Raw genomic sequence first — 13,364 nt, 5'->3', positions numbered from 1 at the left:
GAATGCTACCAAATAGGAGACTAAATTAGGTATAATTATTGCCCCAGTAAATAACAGCCTTGGTAATGATTGTTCCATTTCTAAGACTTCAAGATACAGTGCACACATGCTTATTATGAAATAATATAAGCTTGCCCAATAATTGCCATAATCAGTTCCCTATGCATTTCCTTTAGAGTTTCAACACCTGAACATCACAGCATTAATCTGATGCCAAGTATTTGTTGTGAACGCTCATGCACTAATGAGATCACTATTCTGGGCCCACGACCGGGCCCACGACTGTTACATTCATTGACCAAGTCCAAACTGCATTAGATGATGTGATTCACACTTTTCACAGAGGACGTGTGAGTAAATGTGTGGTAGCTTTTCACCATGGAACTGTTCCTCATGGCCCCTTTAACAGTGTGACACTGCGGAGGGAAGTCGGCCTGCATTTGATCACACAGGCCCACATCTGGGCATCGTGAAGGGCTAAAGTTAGAAACACATGCTGCTCTCATTACTGTAAAATAGGAGTCACACTCAAGCAGGCGTGACCCCCACAACCACCCAGCGCAGTAAAAGCAGAGGGAGGAATTGGGGGAAAGTGGAATAGGGGTGGTTGGAGATTTTTGTGAGTGTTTACGTGTTTGTATTTGTGAGTGTGTGCATGTATGTGTGTGTGTGTTATGTTTGTGTGTTTTTGACAGCGCTCTAAGAGGGATGCTTGCTGACTGGATTCAGAGGTGGGGGTTTGGCAGTGGGCCAATTTGATCGCTCTGTGGCTGATGGGGATCCAGCTGCTGGAGATGGAGGTGGTGGTTTTGCCCTGGAACTGAGATGAGAGGACAAAAGGAGACCCAAGTGACTGCACAGGGCGGATCAAAGTGCTGTGTGACAAGCATATTAGATTTTAATCAGGTCCCAATAAGCCTTCTGGTAGGCCCGCCAAATTCACATCTGTCAGACAAAGCCCAAGTGATGAGGTAGCAGAAGCATACTGCACAAAGGCCAGTTTCACGACGGCTCAGCAGAGCTTGAAGATCAAGATGTCCGAGCCTGCAGACCACCATCCAGCTAGAGTATCAAGAGGCCGTCCAGAGTCATGGCTTGGCCTCAGTACAAAGGCCACTTTCAAGCATACATCGTGTCAGTACAGTTAGACACCTGCCAATGGTTAATGACTAATGGCTAATGGAGTGTCCGGGGAATGGGCTGTTTGAATTTGTGTGACAGAGATTTCTGATAATGTCATCGACACTGAGTTACCTCCTACTGCCCTTACAAAGTCAATTCCCCCAAGATGAGGTAATCAGAGGAGGAATAAATTCCCTTACAGCAGGGCCAGAGGCATCAGCAATGTTCCAATGTTTTTGTTGTTGTTGTTGGTTGTGGTGGTGTGTGCGCATATTTGTGTGTTTGCATGTGTTTACAAGACAGACTGATCAAATTAAGGAAGAGAGAGCATGCGTCCATTTAGATGTTGTTTGCACACCACTAACATGCCAGTGGTTATTTCTTTCACGCTGGGATGATGAAACCAGGCACGATTAGTTTAGTCTCAAATTCATACATTCATACATTTTCTCCCTCAGCCTCTAAAAGTTTTGGTATTACGTCTTGAAACAAGTAATACAACTTTAAGTGACATAACTCAACAAATTTTAGTTAAAGACAATGCAGCGTTTTTCTGACAACAGTTGTAATACTGGTGAACTCTTATCTTTGTGTAGTGCTGCTGTTGAACTTCTCGCTGTAACCTCTCAAGAAAATCACCTCCCTGCCAAGCCAGCTTAAATAATTCACATGCAAGATAGTAGCAACCATACGGATGTAATTTTCACTTTCTAACTTTTTTTTGTCTCTGTCTGAGTGAGTTGGAAAACCTTTTACGAAGTCCACATGCCTCTGGCCTTTTAATTCAATTCCTTCACCATATGTCTCCCCTCTGTCTCTCCAGCTCCTCAGTAATGGCCTCACTGTCTCTTTCCTTTCGGTTGGTTAATGCTGATGTGAACCAAAGGCCATGTGAAGTCCAAAGGCGCATGCCATTGCTCTTAAGTTCTAACTTCACTCAGATGCTGAGCTCTTGCCCCTAAGTCAGGCCTCAGGAATGGTGGTGTTTACCAATGACACGTGAGTTCAGACACATGAAGTAAGTCATGAACGCTTGGCCAAGCAGACGTTTGCTGCCGAGGGTTTGCGCTGTCTGGCAGGGGGCTTCAGGTGTGTAATGACTGTGATCTCCCATGGGAACCAAGGGGATACCTCAACCTTGTGACCCGGGAGTGTGGGGATCCCTCTGAAGGTGCTCATGGGTCAGTGATGATCTCTTTTTGAGACACACTCATGCAGTAAAAGACAGGGCAGGAGTGATGGGTAAGTTGCATACCAGTGTATTAGGTCATCATTACTCCTGCAACTGCTTGTAAGCCCTTTGGTTGCCAAATGGTTCTTAAACTAAAATGTTTGCTTAGATTGTTCATTTTTTATACAAAAATATTGTTTCATTAAGACAAGTCTGTGACAACAGACAATAGTATACTTTGACGACTAAAATATATTCGTCTGTCCATATCCACATTGTAAGTAGGCTACAGCCTTCATGCGGTCATATTATGCACCGCTGTGCTGAACCTAAATTTTTAGTATGTAGGCCTATCTGTGTGTGTGTGTGTGTGTGCGTGCGTACCTCTCTCTCTCTCTCTCTGTGTTTGTGTGTGTGTGTCTGCGCAAACTTGTGCGCACTGCCAGTGCCTGCATGCACATAGCCTATGAGTGCCTGCCTGTTTGTGTATTTAGGCCACTGTGCACTGCAATGTGCCTGTGTGTGTGTGTGCCAAGGTATCATGTGAGTGTACAAACTTGTGTGTGTAATGGTGGCCAGCCAGATGGTAGGCCTAGGCTATAGCTGGACGGCTATGTTAAGTAGGCTCAACCTCAAGACGCCTTGAAGAGAGGTTGGCACGCAGAGTGCAAACCTATGGATATCCAGACACAACAATATAAACTGCCCACGCCTCATAAACTAGTTTGTAGGAAATCTACACTGTATAACGTGGGCTAAGGGGAGCACATGTTAATTCAGTAAAATGCAAACGAGAGGGTTAAAGCAGAGTAAGAAGGATCTTTGTGCAAACCTTCACTACATTGCCGTGACGTGGCTATAGTTCTATCAGCAGAGGTTTGGAAGCGCAGCGCTTGTGCCCTAACAACCGTTGCCATGTGTTGAGTTTACACAGATTTCAGGAAGACAGGAAGAAGTTGAGAAGTAGCAGCTAGAATCTAGATCTAATTTCAGTTTTAATGAAAATTTGAAGGCTGTCCATTCCAACTACTTAGAGGTATCATATTGTTCTAATTTGTACATTTTATGGTACTAAATGTAGCTAACTACTTATCATTATTCATTCAAGCGAATAACGCCTCTAATTAAATTAACATTAGCGGATGTCTGCAACAGGTTAGCAGCATGGTTAACATCCTTGTCATAACTTAGCAAATTGTTATTCTACCTTTTGCAAAACAACGCTGACTTGTGATTATATCCTACCGTGACACTTAGGTCAGCCTGGCAAAATATCTGTTATTCTCCCACCGTTAACGCTGGGTCAACGAAACGAAATCTGCTCTCTTGCTGTTTTTAAAAGTTCTATCACAAGTCTTCGTTGGAGGACTATGTGAGAATGGATTCAAGACTGGAGAACCAAAGCCATCTTCATGGGTTTGGAGTATCTCTGCCCCACCTTTCCAGTACATTTTCAGAGCACAAACATGCCCCATCTCAATCACAGAGGAGCCGACTTCCACCGGTCAGAAAGTATCCTGTGATCGAGCAAAAGGGGTTCTACTCTGAACTCATCACTACATCAGCCAAGGCTCGAGTTCAGGTAGCCCATCTCCTCTTTTAGTCATACGTATTTGTTTTTACATGCACAATGAACATAAGATTGACCTCTGGTTCATTCACATTAATAACATAGTTTAATTTTCTACCTCATCGGTGCTTGTAATTACTTTTCCCCTGCAGTCCTATACCCAGGGACCACAGACTCAGCAGAGTTTACTGTGCCAAGCAGGATATGAACCAAACACCCCAAACGGTGAGCCCTTTGTGCAGTTTCTTACTTGCACTGGGTCTGCGTTAACTTTTGTTATTCATTCAATATGCTGAGGAATTGTTGAGGTCTACGTGTGTTTGATCTGCTTCAGTGCTCTGTATTTCCATTCAAGTAGTCTGTGCACATTGTTTCAACATCCGCGGGGGAATTGCTTTGTTCCTCAGTCGCAACTTTCTGCACCCCTCCGGAGCTGCACAGCATTGTGGAGAAGGAGAAGCATGGACCCACCACTCAGCAGTTGCAGCAGACAGACTTCCCCTCCCAGGGCTACACTGCCAAGGTGCAGCTGCCCTACCAGTGCCAACATGGACAACTGCCCCGCAAGATAGAGATCGAAAGGTGAGGTTGAGGGGTTGGGTTTATGAGTCATTATGAAATGAGTATATACTCAATACAGAGATTAGAGGGCATATGTTTCCCTGTTTGTCTATTGCTTGTGTGTAGGTTTCACATGATTTTGCCCCAAACCACAGATTCATTATACCTATTCTCCAGATCACCTTGATTATGTAGCCATAGTCTGTTTTTCTTTCCATCACTTTGTATCCATGTCTATCAGTAGGCACTGGAACAGGCCCAACCGGCATGAAGTGTCACATTTTCATTAACATTTCTAATCTCCTCCAGCAAGTTATTCTTAACCAATTCAGCAGTTTATTTATTTATTTGTTTATTTAAAAGGGACAATGCACATCAATTAACATTCTTTGTTTACACTCAAAATGTAAATGTGCCAGTTACAGCACACCTAGACATCACCCTTTATCATTGTTTGTCTTCCTATTTTCCTTCATTTACTTAATGAGATATATGATTATGTCTATTTTCAGACGGAGGCGAGAGTATCTTAACATGAACATTTCTGAGCTGTTGGCAGAGCAGGGCATTGACTCCAACCTCTTAATCCCAAGACACCGAAGCAATGTGGATAGCCCAGCCAAACCAAATAGCCCTGCTCTCTCTGTGTCAAACTACCTGCCCCTGGAGGTACATGAGATGGATAAGACTTCAAATATGTTTTGTATGTTTAACAGAAGGTCCGCCATGAGCCATCGCACAGGAGTTTTATAAAGTTTCATAACTGTATTTAGGAGATGGCTATGTTGCTAATCATCATGACACTTAATATTGTGCTGTTAAACCCCATTGTCAGTAATTATATATCCAGTCACAGTTTTTTTTTTCTTCTTCTAATGAGAACTGTTTGAAGCTGTGCTTTGTGATTGTATGCCTGATTTCTCCACTCCCCAGATATTTGACAATGAAGAGTTCGACTGCCGCACCCCTCAGGATTGGCTAGCCTTAGGCACCGAGCCAGGGTCCGCTGAGAGAAAGCCAGTTCCTGCAAAAGCCTTGCTGCCCAACTATGACAAGATTCCAAATGGCAAGTTTGCTTTTAAAACTTGGAACCATGCAAGGATGTTTTGCATGCTTGGTCATAGTGTAATTGCAAAAATATATCTAAAAATGATGACAGACTAATTCCTCTCTCTCCCTCTGTCATGCTCTCAATGTCTTTCCAATCTCCTTATGTCTTTATCTTCTCATCTTTTTTCCGTGTAATTGCTTACCCCTTTTTTGGATTTATTTCTGTTCACAGACTTAAGAAGTCCATCTGTAACATACTCCTGGCATTCTGTTGGGGTTTTAGACTACTACCCGGAGAAAAAGCTGTACTTGGTTCATAAGGACCGTAATGGCAGAGTGAGGGACAGCAAAGGGAAGCCAATTCTGAAGTCAAAAGAGAGAGCTAAAGGCAAGGCCAAAGCCCTGACTCTTGCAGTGCGGCACTGTGCCATTTTGTACTTTTCAGCCCCTTTTCAAATGACATTTATGGAAGAAAATGTTAATTATGTAAAAATGCAAAACTACCCACACTACATTGCATGGCTGTGGAAAAGCATTTAACAGCTAAGAGTGGAATCTTGTTTGATAGTGCCCAAGCAAACCATGCCATGTCTTGAGTTTACTTCTTCCTACACATGCATGTTCCTGCACGTCTATAAAGCTGTCACTGTTTCATCAATATGTTAATTACCCCTCTGTGCTCTTCCCTTCGGCGCTGATGTCACGCCGCCATAGACGGCTCTCCCCCAGTCCTTCTGGGTCAGTACTGGGTCCCCAGGATCCAGGTGCAGTTTAGCGCTGAGGACCCACGCGTGTTCATGCAGAGGGTGCTGTTCGCCCATAGCTGGAGGGAGAACACAGAGGGCCTGCTGTTCTATCACTTGGCAGTGGACAGCATGCCTGTCTGGGAGGGCATGCCCTCTCTTGGTCGGGGCAGCCTCGACCGCATCAAGAAACATGCGCTCTCCACACCAGGCCTCCGGCTGAATCTGTGAGTTAGCTCCTGTGTATTCCAATTAGCTGATATATTAGTCTATTAATATGATAATTATAATTATATACTATATAATGAATTATGTATTGAAGCTTGGCATCAGTGCCATTATACCTGTTTCTAGTTATACAATCTATGTTTAGGCCTATATTTGAAGTTGTTATATTCTGTATTGTTGTGTAGATATTGTTTGATATATGGCCGTTGTATGTATGGCATCTAATAAATGTTAATATATTCAAGCACTGTGCTTTGGATGCTGCAGGCTGCAGAAATGTGTGGTCCAGCTGGAGAGTGAGATTAATCTGGCATACGATCGCACCACGAACCGGATGGTTTTTGACAAAGTGGTGAAAGAGGACCCAGAGAAGTTCTCCCATATCACCGTTCCGCAAAGAGAGCCGGAGACCGTGCCAGAGAGAGGTGGGTCACCGAGGGGGAAGGAATGTTGAAGATAGATAGGGAGGGAGATAGCGAGGGATTTAAGTTGATCCAGCTCTCAGAAGGTGGGCCAGTGAAAGTAGTGTGTGTGCGTGTGTGCGCGTGTGTGTGTGTTTGTGGGCGTGCGTGTGTGTGTGTGTGTGTGTGTCTGTGGGTTTTAATTGGATTGACCTGTCTCGGAGGGTACTATATATCATCTTGTGCCACTCTGTGGGATCTGTAGGGTTTGTGTCTATCCCTGCGTATCCTTTTGAGAAGAACCGGGCAGCGTTCACCTTCAACACGCTCTTGACCAAGCCTGAGGTGATCTCAGCCCTGTCTAAAGTGCACGGCGAGTGCAACAGGGTGGCTTCCATGAGCCTGTTTCACCTGACCTTCACCAAGGTCCTGCGGCTCGAGGAGTTTGAGCTGGCTCAGTCCCAGACGCACGCACAGGTACCCTACTCAGCAGTCCGCACGGTGCACAGAGAGCATCAGTGTCATCAGTTTACACACACCATGATGCAGTTATCCATGATGCAGTGCACCTAAATATTTATGCTGGACTGTTATCTATCATCATGTGCTATCCAAAAGCAAAGCAAAACATAACGCTTATCCTTTGATGCTAAAATGTTTATTGTTTACACGTGAACATACTGTAACATTTTACTTAAAAACAAAATCATTGATTGAACACAAGCAGGAAGATTTGGCTGACATTTCCATGTCATTGTATGTCATCAGGACTGGTCCTACCCATTCATTGGATGGCTGCAGCATCAGACATGCAGTTAATAATGTTGTGTGTAATATTTGCTTACAAAATCCAATTTGTACGTGGTGTTGTTTTTCTTGCGATGTGGCCCGTCCTGACGTGTGCAGGTTCAGCTGTTCCTGCGCGACTCGTGGGTGACGACCCTGTGCAACAGCATCCGCTCCAGCCTGCGGGACGTGGCCGTGGGCTGGTTCTGTCTGAAGGAGTCCCGCTGGGAGGTCTACTGCATGTCCAAGATGTGCTGCCTCATGTCCCAGGTGCGCTACAGCCTGCAGGACTCGCTGCGTTTCCTGGTGCAGCACTCGCTGGCCAGCCTCTCCCAGTTCCTGCTCGACACCTGCCAGAACGTGCTGCACTGCCCGCAGGACATGGTCTGGGGCGAAGACCTCATCCACAGCCCCTATAAGTGAGACCCCAATTTTGCCCTTTCTGATTGCACAAATTTTGTGTAAAAGTCCAAATCTGTTGTGAAGCATCTTTACAGTATTCACTGTTTACGTACTGTATGAACATCTGGCTTCTTATCATTGTCTCTCTCTTGTCTCTGACCCTCTCTACTGTAAATTGGGGTTCTCCCAGTGTTCATCATGATTATCCACCCATTTTAGGGGACAACTCCAGGGACACTGAAACTTGGTGGCCATGCAGTCCCACTAGGCTGGTTAGGAATAGAGGGGTTTGACCCCTGGGGGCAACACACACGCTGTGCTGGCCCTCTCAAAAGCCAGGCCTAAAGCAGTTTTTGTGGAATATTTTGTTAACCATTGCACCCAAGATTACATCATAGTTTTGAGTTTTGTTCTACAGGTATAAAAAGAAAGACCCATTAATGAGTACTAGTAGGCATGTGCATTCTTTTGACTGGTAGTATACATTTAGGTGTCACCAAAGACTACTTTGTCTGTTGTTTGCTGACATGGCTGACTTGTCTTAATGATACAGTGTGTAAGATTTAGTGATATACGTTTGTGGTCTTGTAGATAACATGGCAATGACTGTCTTTAGAGACATTTTTGTACAAAATTGAAACTTTTTGTGAAGTTGACATGTATACATACCAAGGGTAGGGCATGTAAAGTTACGGTTTACAATGAGTTGCAGGAGTAGGGGATGGAGACCAGTTATTTATTTTCTTCAAATAGTACATGCAGCACTGTGCGGTGGCCATTATATCTCGCTATGTACCTGTTTTCTTTTAGGCGTAGTGACATTTGGATGATGAAAGGTATTGTCAGTTTACACGACAAGTGAACTAGCTTTAATTGACAGTCACAGTCACAGTACTTGGATGAGAATGTTACAGAGTACTTTGACCTGGAAAAAATAGCTGGAGCTGAACATAGTTAGCATTCCATGTTGTAATGGCTCATCTGGTCCTTGTCAACTCATGTAGCCACTAGTTTACCACAGAAACGTTTGCACCTTAAGGGCTGACAGTGTTATTAGGAACTTGCCAAATAAACAATATTGACAGGGACAGGGAAATGGATGTCAGATTAATCACATACAAATTTCTCTATTGAAATTCAGGATATTTGTAGCATGTTGTGTAGTGAATATAGTTAAGTGCTGTGCAACCCAAAAGAAAGCACTTCTTTCCACATTAGGGCTATTTCCAGCGTTAGTCTCTCTGTTTATGATAAACACGGTCTGTTTGATGGTTCTTGGTATCATTACATTGGGTCCCCTTAAGCCTTGCTTTGACTGCTTTACACTGGAATGTTTTGGAACATACTCAAGGTTAGAGAGCAGGTCACAGAAATGTTCGCAGAGTGATTTTCCATAAATAGCATGTGTACCCATTGTATGTTTTTGCCTTGTGGCATTTTATCAGACAACATTGTTCAAAATAACCTGGATGCAGACAGCAAGCAGACAGCATGCTTTAACATAGTGTTCTGATGCTTGGATCCACAAAAAATGAACACATGTTGAATTTTATCTACTGTTCCTCTGTCAGACTGCATGTTTTTTCCAGCTTACATTATCCAATTGTAACCGTGAACAATCTTGGCAAAATGTACATCATTGCATGCATGTTTATGGTTAGAACCTCCGTCACATCCCTGTCTGGTGTAATAAACATCAATACATGTATTTAACTGCATAGTATTGATTTAATTTGCCTATTTGATTTGTAATAATCAGGTTAGAACATTTGGTCTGAGTTTTCTTCATCAAAAGAGGATGTTTGCTTAGTTACGGTCTTCAGATAGAAAAATTGTTTGTTTTTTTTACAACTGGTTGTCATTGTGATATGTCAGCGAAATTAATTCCATTTTGCTCTTGTGTAGCTCTTATTTGATGTTTTATTTGATGTTTTTTATGTGATTTCTATTTACTCTTGCAGGCCCAAAAAGAGCCCCCTGTTTCTGGTGGACCTCATTCTTGACCTGACCGGAGCTCACTACAGCACACTACTGGAGAACTTTGAGAGTTCCATAATGAACCTCTTTGACAAGGGCATTTTGTCCACACACAATGTCCCTCAGTTGGACAAGGTGAGATACTGATATAAGCTCAGATATGCAAGTGGCCTTACATGCATTTACATAAGGGTATCACCATATGTTTTTTTCTCCCTTTAAAGTTTTTTTAATGAACGTTCACATTGTTCTGATTGTTTACTTAAAATGTTCAATTGTACTGTCTGTCAAGTGTAATCATACTTGACAGAGAAGAAGTTTTTTGTGACATTGGTGTTGATTTCCTGGTTCTGGTAGTTTGTGATGACGAGCATGTTCATCAGCGGCACGCCACTGCTGGAGTCGGTTGGGCTGCTGGAGCCGGCCGTGCAGGAGCTGCGAGAGCGGATGAGGCATGCGCTGCGCCAGGCCACCATTCCGCTCCGAGCCTACGCCCGCGAATACGAGTGCCACCTGGAGCTGCACAACTCCGATGTGGAGAGCTTCCTCCGGTACGGCACCTGCCATCTGTCAGCCATGTCCACAAGTGCAAAGCTCACCCTAACACATTGACTGCGTTTACATGCACTTTAGTATTCCGGTTATGAGGCTTATCCCGATTTTGATCATATTCAGGATATGGTGTTTACATGAACACAGAGAAACCCGGTCATTAATATCCCTGTTAACATGATGAATAATAGTTGTGAGGGACCGAGGCGGTCACCCCATGTTGTGGGAGGTGTGACACTGGATGTGTTGGTGTTGAGGAAGGAGATGGCAGGAGACAGCAGTTCCGCATACAAAAAATAGTCATTTATTTAATTGACGGGCAGATCAGGGAATCACAATCCGGGTCCAGGCATGATACAGGGTTCTTCCAGGCAACAACTAGGCACCAAACTAGGCAACAAACTAGGCAACAGATCCATACAAGGCGACTTTGCAAATCTATGGACCAAACTCTCCCCTTTGCCTCACAGCAAGCAAGGGTTACTTTTTCGTAAACGTCAAATGAACAAAGACTTCCCTTTACTCCTGGACCTCCAGCTCTTCCCATGTGGCTTCCCTGTCTCCCGTGTGTCTCTCATATGTGACCTCTCTATCAGTGAAAGAGCCCTGCCTTAAATAGGCTAGGCCATTAACCAATTAGTGTTGGACTGCACCACTATAGGACGTGTGTGTGGGGGGGATGGGGCTGTACCATTAACCCAATCACAGTTAAAACCAACAGTTCAACACAGACCTACATACAAATATTCACATACATATACACAACAATGAAACAAAACTAGTGCATATGTGTGCGCAAAGTCTGTGTAGTACAAGGCAGAGTCAAAAGTTATCAGAGGTGGAAAAGGAGAAGTCTTCTTTTTCACATTTCCTTCCCCCTCTGAAGTCTCACCAACCAGGTGGTGAGACAGAAGTCTGCCCCATTGTCCTCCGCTAGTACCTGGGAAACGGTTCCGGGCCAGGCAATTGGCACAACTGCTGCAGCCAGCACTGGTTTGAGGTCGCCTTTGCTGTGGGGTGTAGGTAGGCACTCCTGGACGGCCCTTCCGGTTTCCGCCTGGTCACAGTTGACCTCTCCACCTTGCAGCAGGTCCTCCTCCAGCGCTGCTGCTCTCTTGGCCCCGTAATCTCCACCAGGGCTGCTCTGGCCAATGCGCAACAAGTCAGTTCCTGCAGAGTTGCTTTGCTCCCGTCTCCCTTTCTCCAGTATCCCCGAGGTCGTACCATCCCACCGCTGCCACCAAATGTGAGGGACCGAGGCGGTCACCCCATGTTGTGGGAGGTGTGACACTGGATGTGTTGGTGTTGAGGAAGGAGATGACAGGAGACAGCAGTTCCGCATACAAAAAATAGTCATTTATTTAATTGACGGGCAGATCAGGGAATCACAATCCGGGTCCAGGCATGATACAGGGTTCTTCCAGGCAACAACTAGGCACCAAACCAGGCACCAAACTAGGCAACAAACTAGGCTACAAACTAGGCAACAGATCCATACAAGGCGACTTTGCAAATCTATGGACCAAACTCTCCCCTTTGCCTCACAGCAAGCAAGGGTTACTTTTTCGTAAACGTCAAATGAACAAAGACTTCCCTTTACTCCTGGACCTCCAGCTCTTCCCATGTGGCTTCCCTGTCTCCCGTGTGTCTCTCATATGTGACCTCTCTATCAGTGAAAGAGCCCTGCCTTAAATAGGCTAGGCCATTAACCAATTAGTGTTGGACTGCACCACTATAGGACGTGTGTGTGGGGGGGATGGGGCTGTACCATTAACCCAATCACAGTTAAAACCAACAGTTCAACACAGACCTACATACAAATATTCACATACATATACACAACAATGAAACAAAACTAGTGCATATGTGTGCGCAAAGTCTGTGTAGTACAAGGCAGAGTCAAAAGTTATCAGAGGTGGAAAAGGAGAAGTCTTCTTTTTCACAATAGTATTCCGGTTACCAACGCTAAAGTTCTATTAGCACTCCGTATCCCGGTTACTAATGTAATACGTGTTTTGCCTGAGAAAGTGTATACATGGAACAGTATCCCGGTTTCTCTGGGAGTACACCACCTAGCATAACCGGAATACTTGTAACCTGGATAAGGGCTTATTCGGGGTTTCCGAAATCGGGGTATGATGTTTACATGTGCAAATACAAAACCGGGATACTTCAAAACCCCGATCGTAACCGGGATACTAAAGGGCATGTAAACGCAGTCACTGACAAACTCAAGGGTACACTATAGGCTGGTTTAACCATACATAGTTTAAGCCAAGTCCTGGACTAACAGAGAACCTTGAATGGACATCTCCATGTAAAAGAAACCGGTATTGTATGCGTTTTTTCTTTTTTTCTCTCTCAGCCTGATTTGACCTTTCATGCTCCATGACCTTGCTCTTCACCACCTAACATCTTTTTTCTTTGAAATGCATCACTTGAGTAGTTAGTGCCATATACCTACTGTAGCCTGTTATTTAATAAAGGTGGTTTATTGACGTGGAGTAGCTCTATGTCCCGTCACTTGTGGCCCCTAGCAGTGTTCTCTACCCCCCAGGGCCCACAGCCAGCCAGAGCAGACTCCCCAGGAGGTGAAACGGGAGGTGGAGCAGCACTTGAAGGAGAAAGAGGTGTTGGACCAGTCACTGCCAGCCTCCATCATCATCGGGCCCTTCCTGGTTAGCGTGGAGATGGTTCGTCAGAACCTGTCCAAGAAGCGGCGCGCTCTGGCTAACGCTGTGCTGGACAGGCTGGCAGTGAAACTACGCAAGCAACTGGAAGATGTGAGTAAAGCTGGTTTC

At 44.7% G+C, this 13,364-nt stretch overlaps 1 protein-coding gene across 1 annotated transcript in view; it reads left to right on the top strand.

Moving 5' to 3' along the window:
• The first annotated feature begins 2,360 nt into the window (after positions 1 to 2,360).
• Positions 2,361 to 13,364, top strand: part of dnah1 (dynein, axonemal, heavy chain 1) — a 44,334-nt gene continuing 33,330 nt past the window's right edge. The window contains 12 exon segments of the mRNA XM_062544955.1: positions 2,361 to 2,364; positions 4,271 to 4,445; positions 4,937 to 5,093; positions 5,358 to 5,490; positions 5,707 to 5,898; positions 6,189 to 6,484; positions 6,741 to 6,870; positions 7,112 to 7,323; positions 7,753 to 8,051; positions 9,996 to 10,146; positions 10,369 to 10,562; positions 13,121 to 13,346. Of these exon segments, the coding sequence (XP_062400939.1) occupies positions 2,361 to 2,364; positions 4,271 to 4,445; positions 4,937 to 5,093; positions 5,358 to 5,490; positions 5,707 to 5,898; positions 6,189 to 6,484; positions 6,741 to 6,870; positions 7,112 to 7,323; positions 7,753 to 8,051; positions 9,996 to 10,146; positions 10,369 to 10,562; positions 13,121 to 13,346 (2,169 nt within the window).

This window comes from Sardina pilchardus, chromosome 9 (assembly GCF_963854185.1).
Source record: "Sardina pilchardus chromosome 9, fSarPil1.1, whole genome shotgun sequence".
In the NCBI taxonomy this organism is placed as follows: domain Eukaryota; kingdom Metazoa; phylum Chordata; class Actinopteri; order Clupeiformes; family Clupeidae; genus Sardina; species Sardina pilchardus.
The sequence above is the reverse complement of the archived record's forward strand: the minus strand, read 5'-3'. Positions and strand labels throughout refer to the sequence as shown.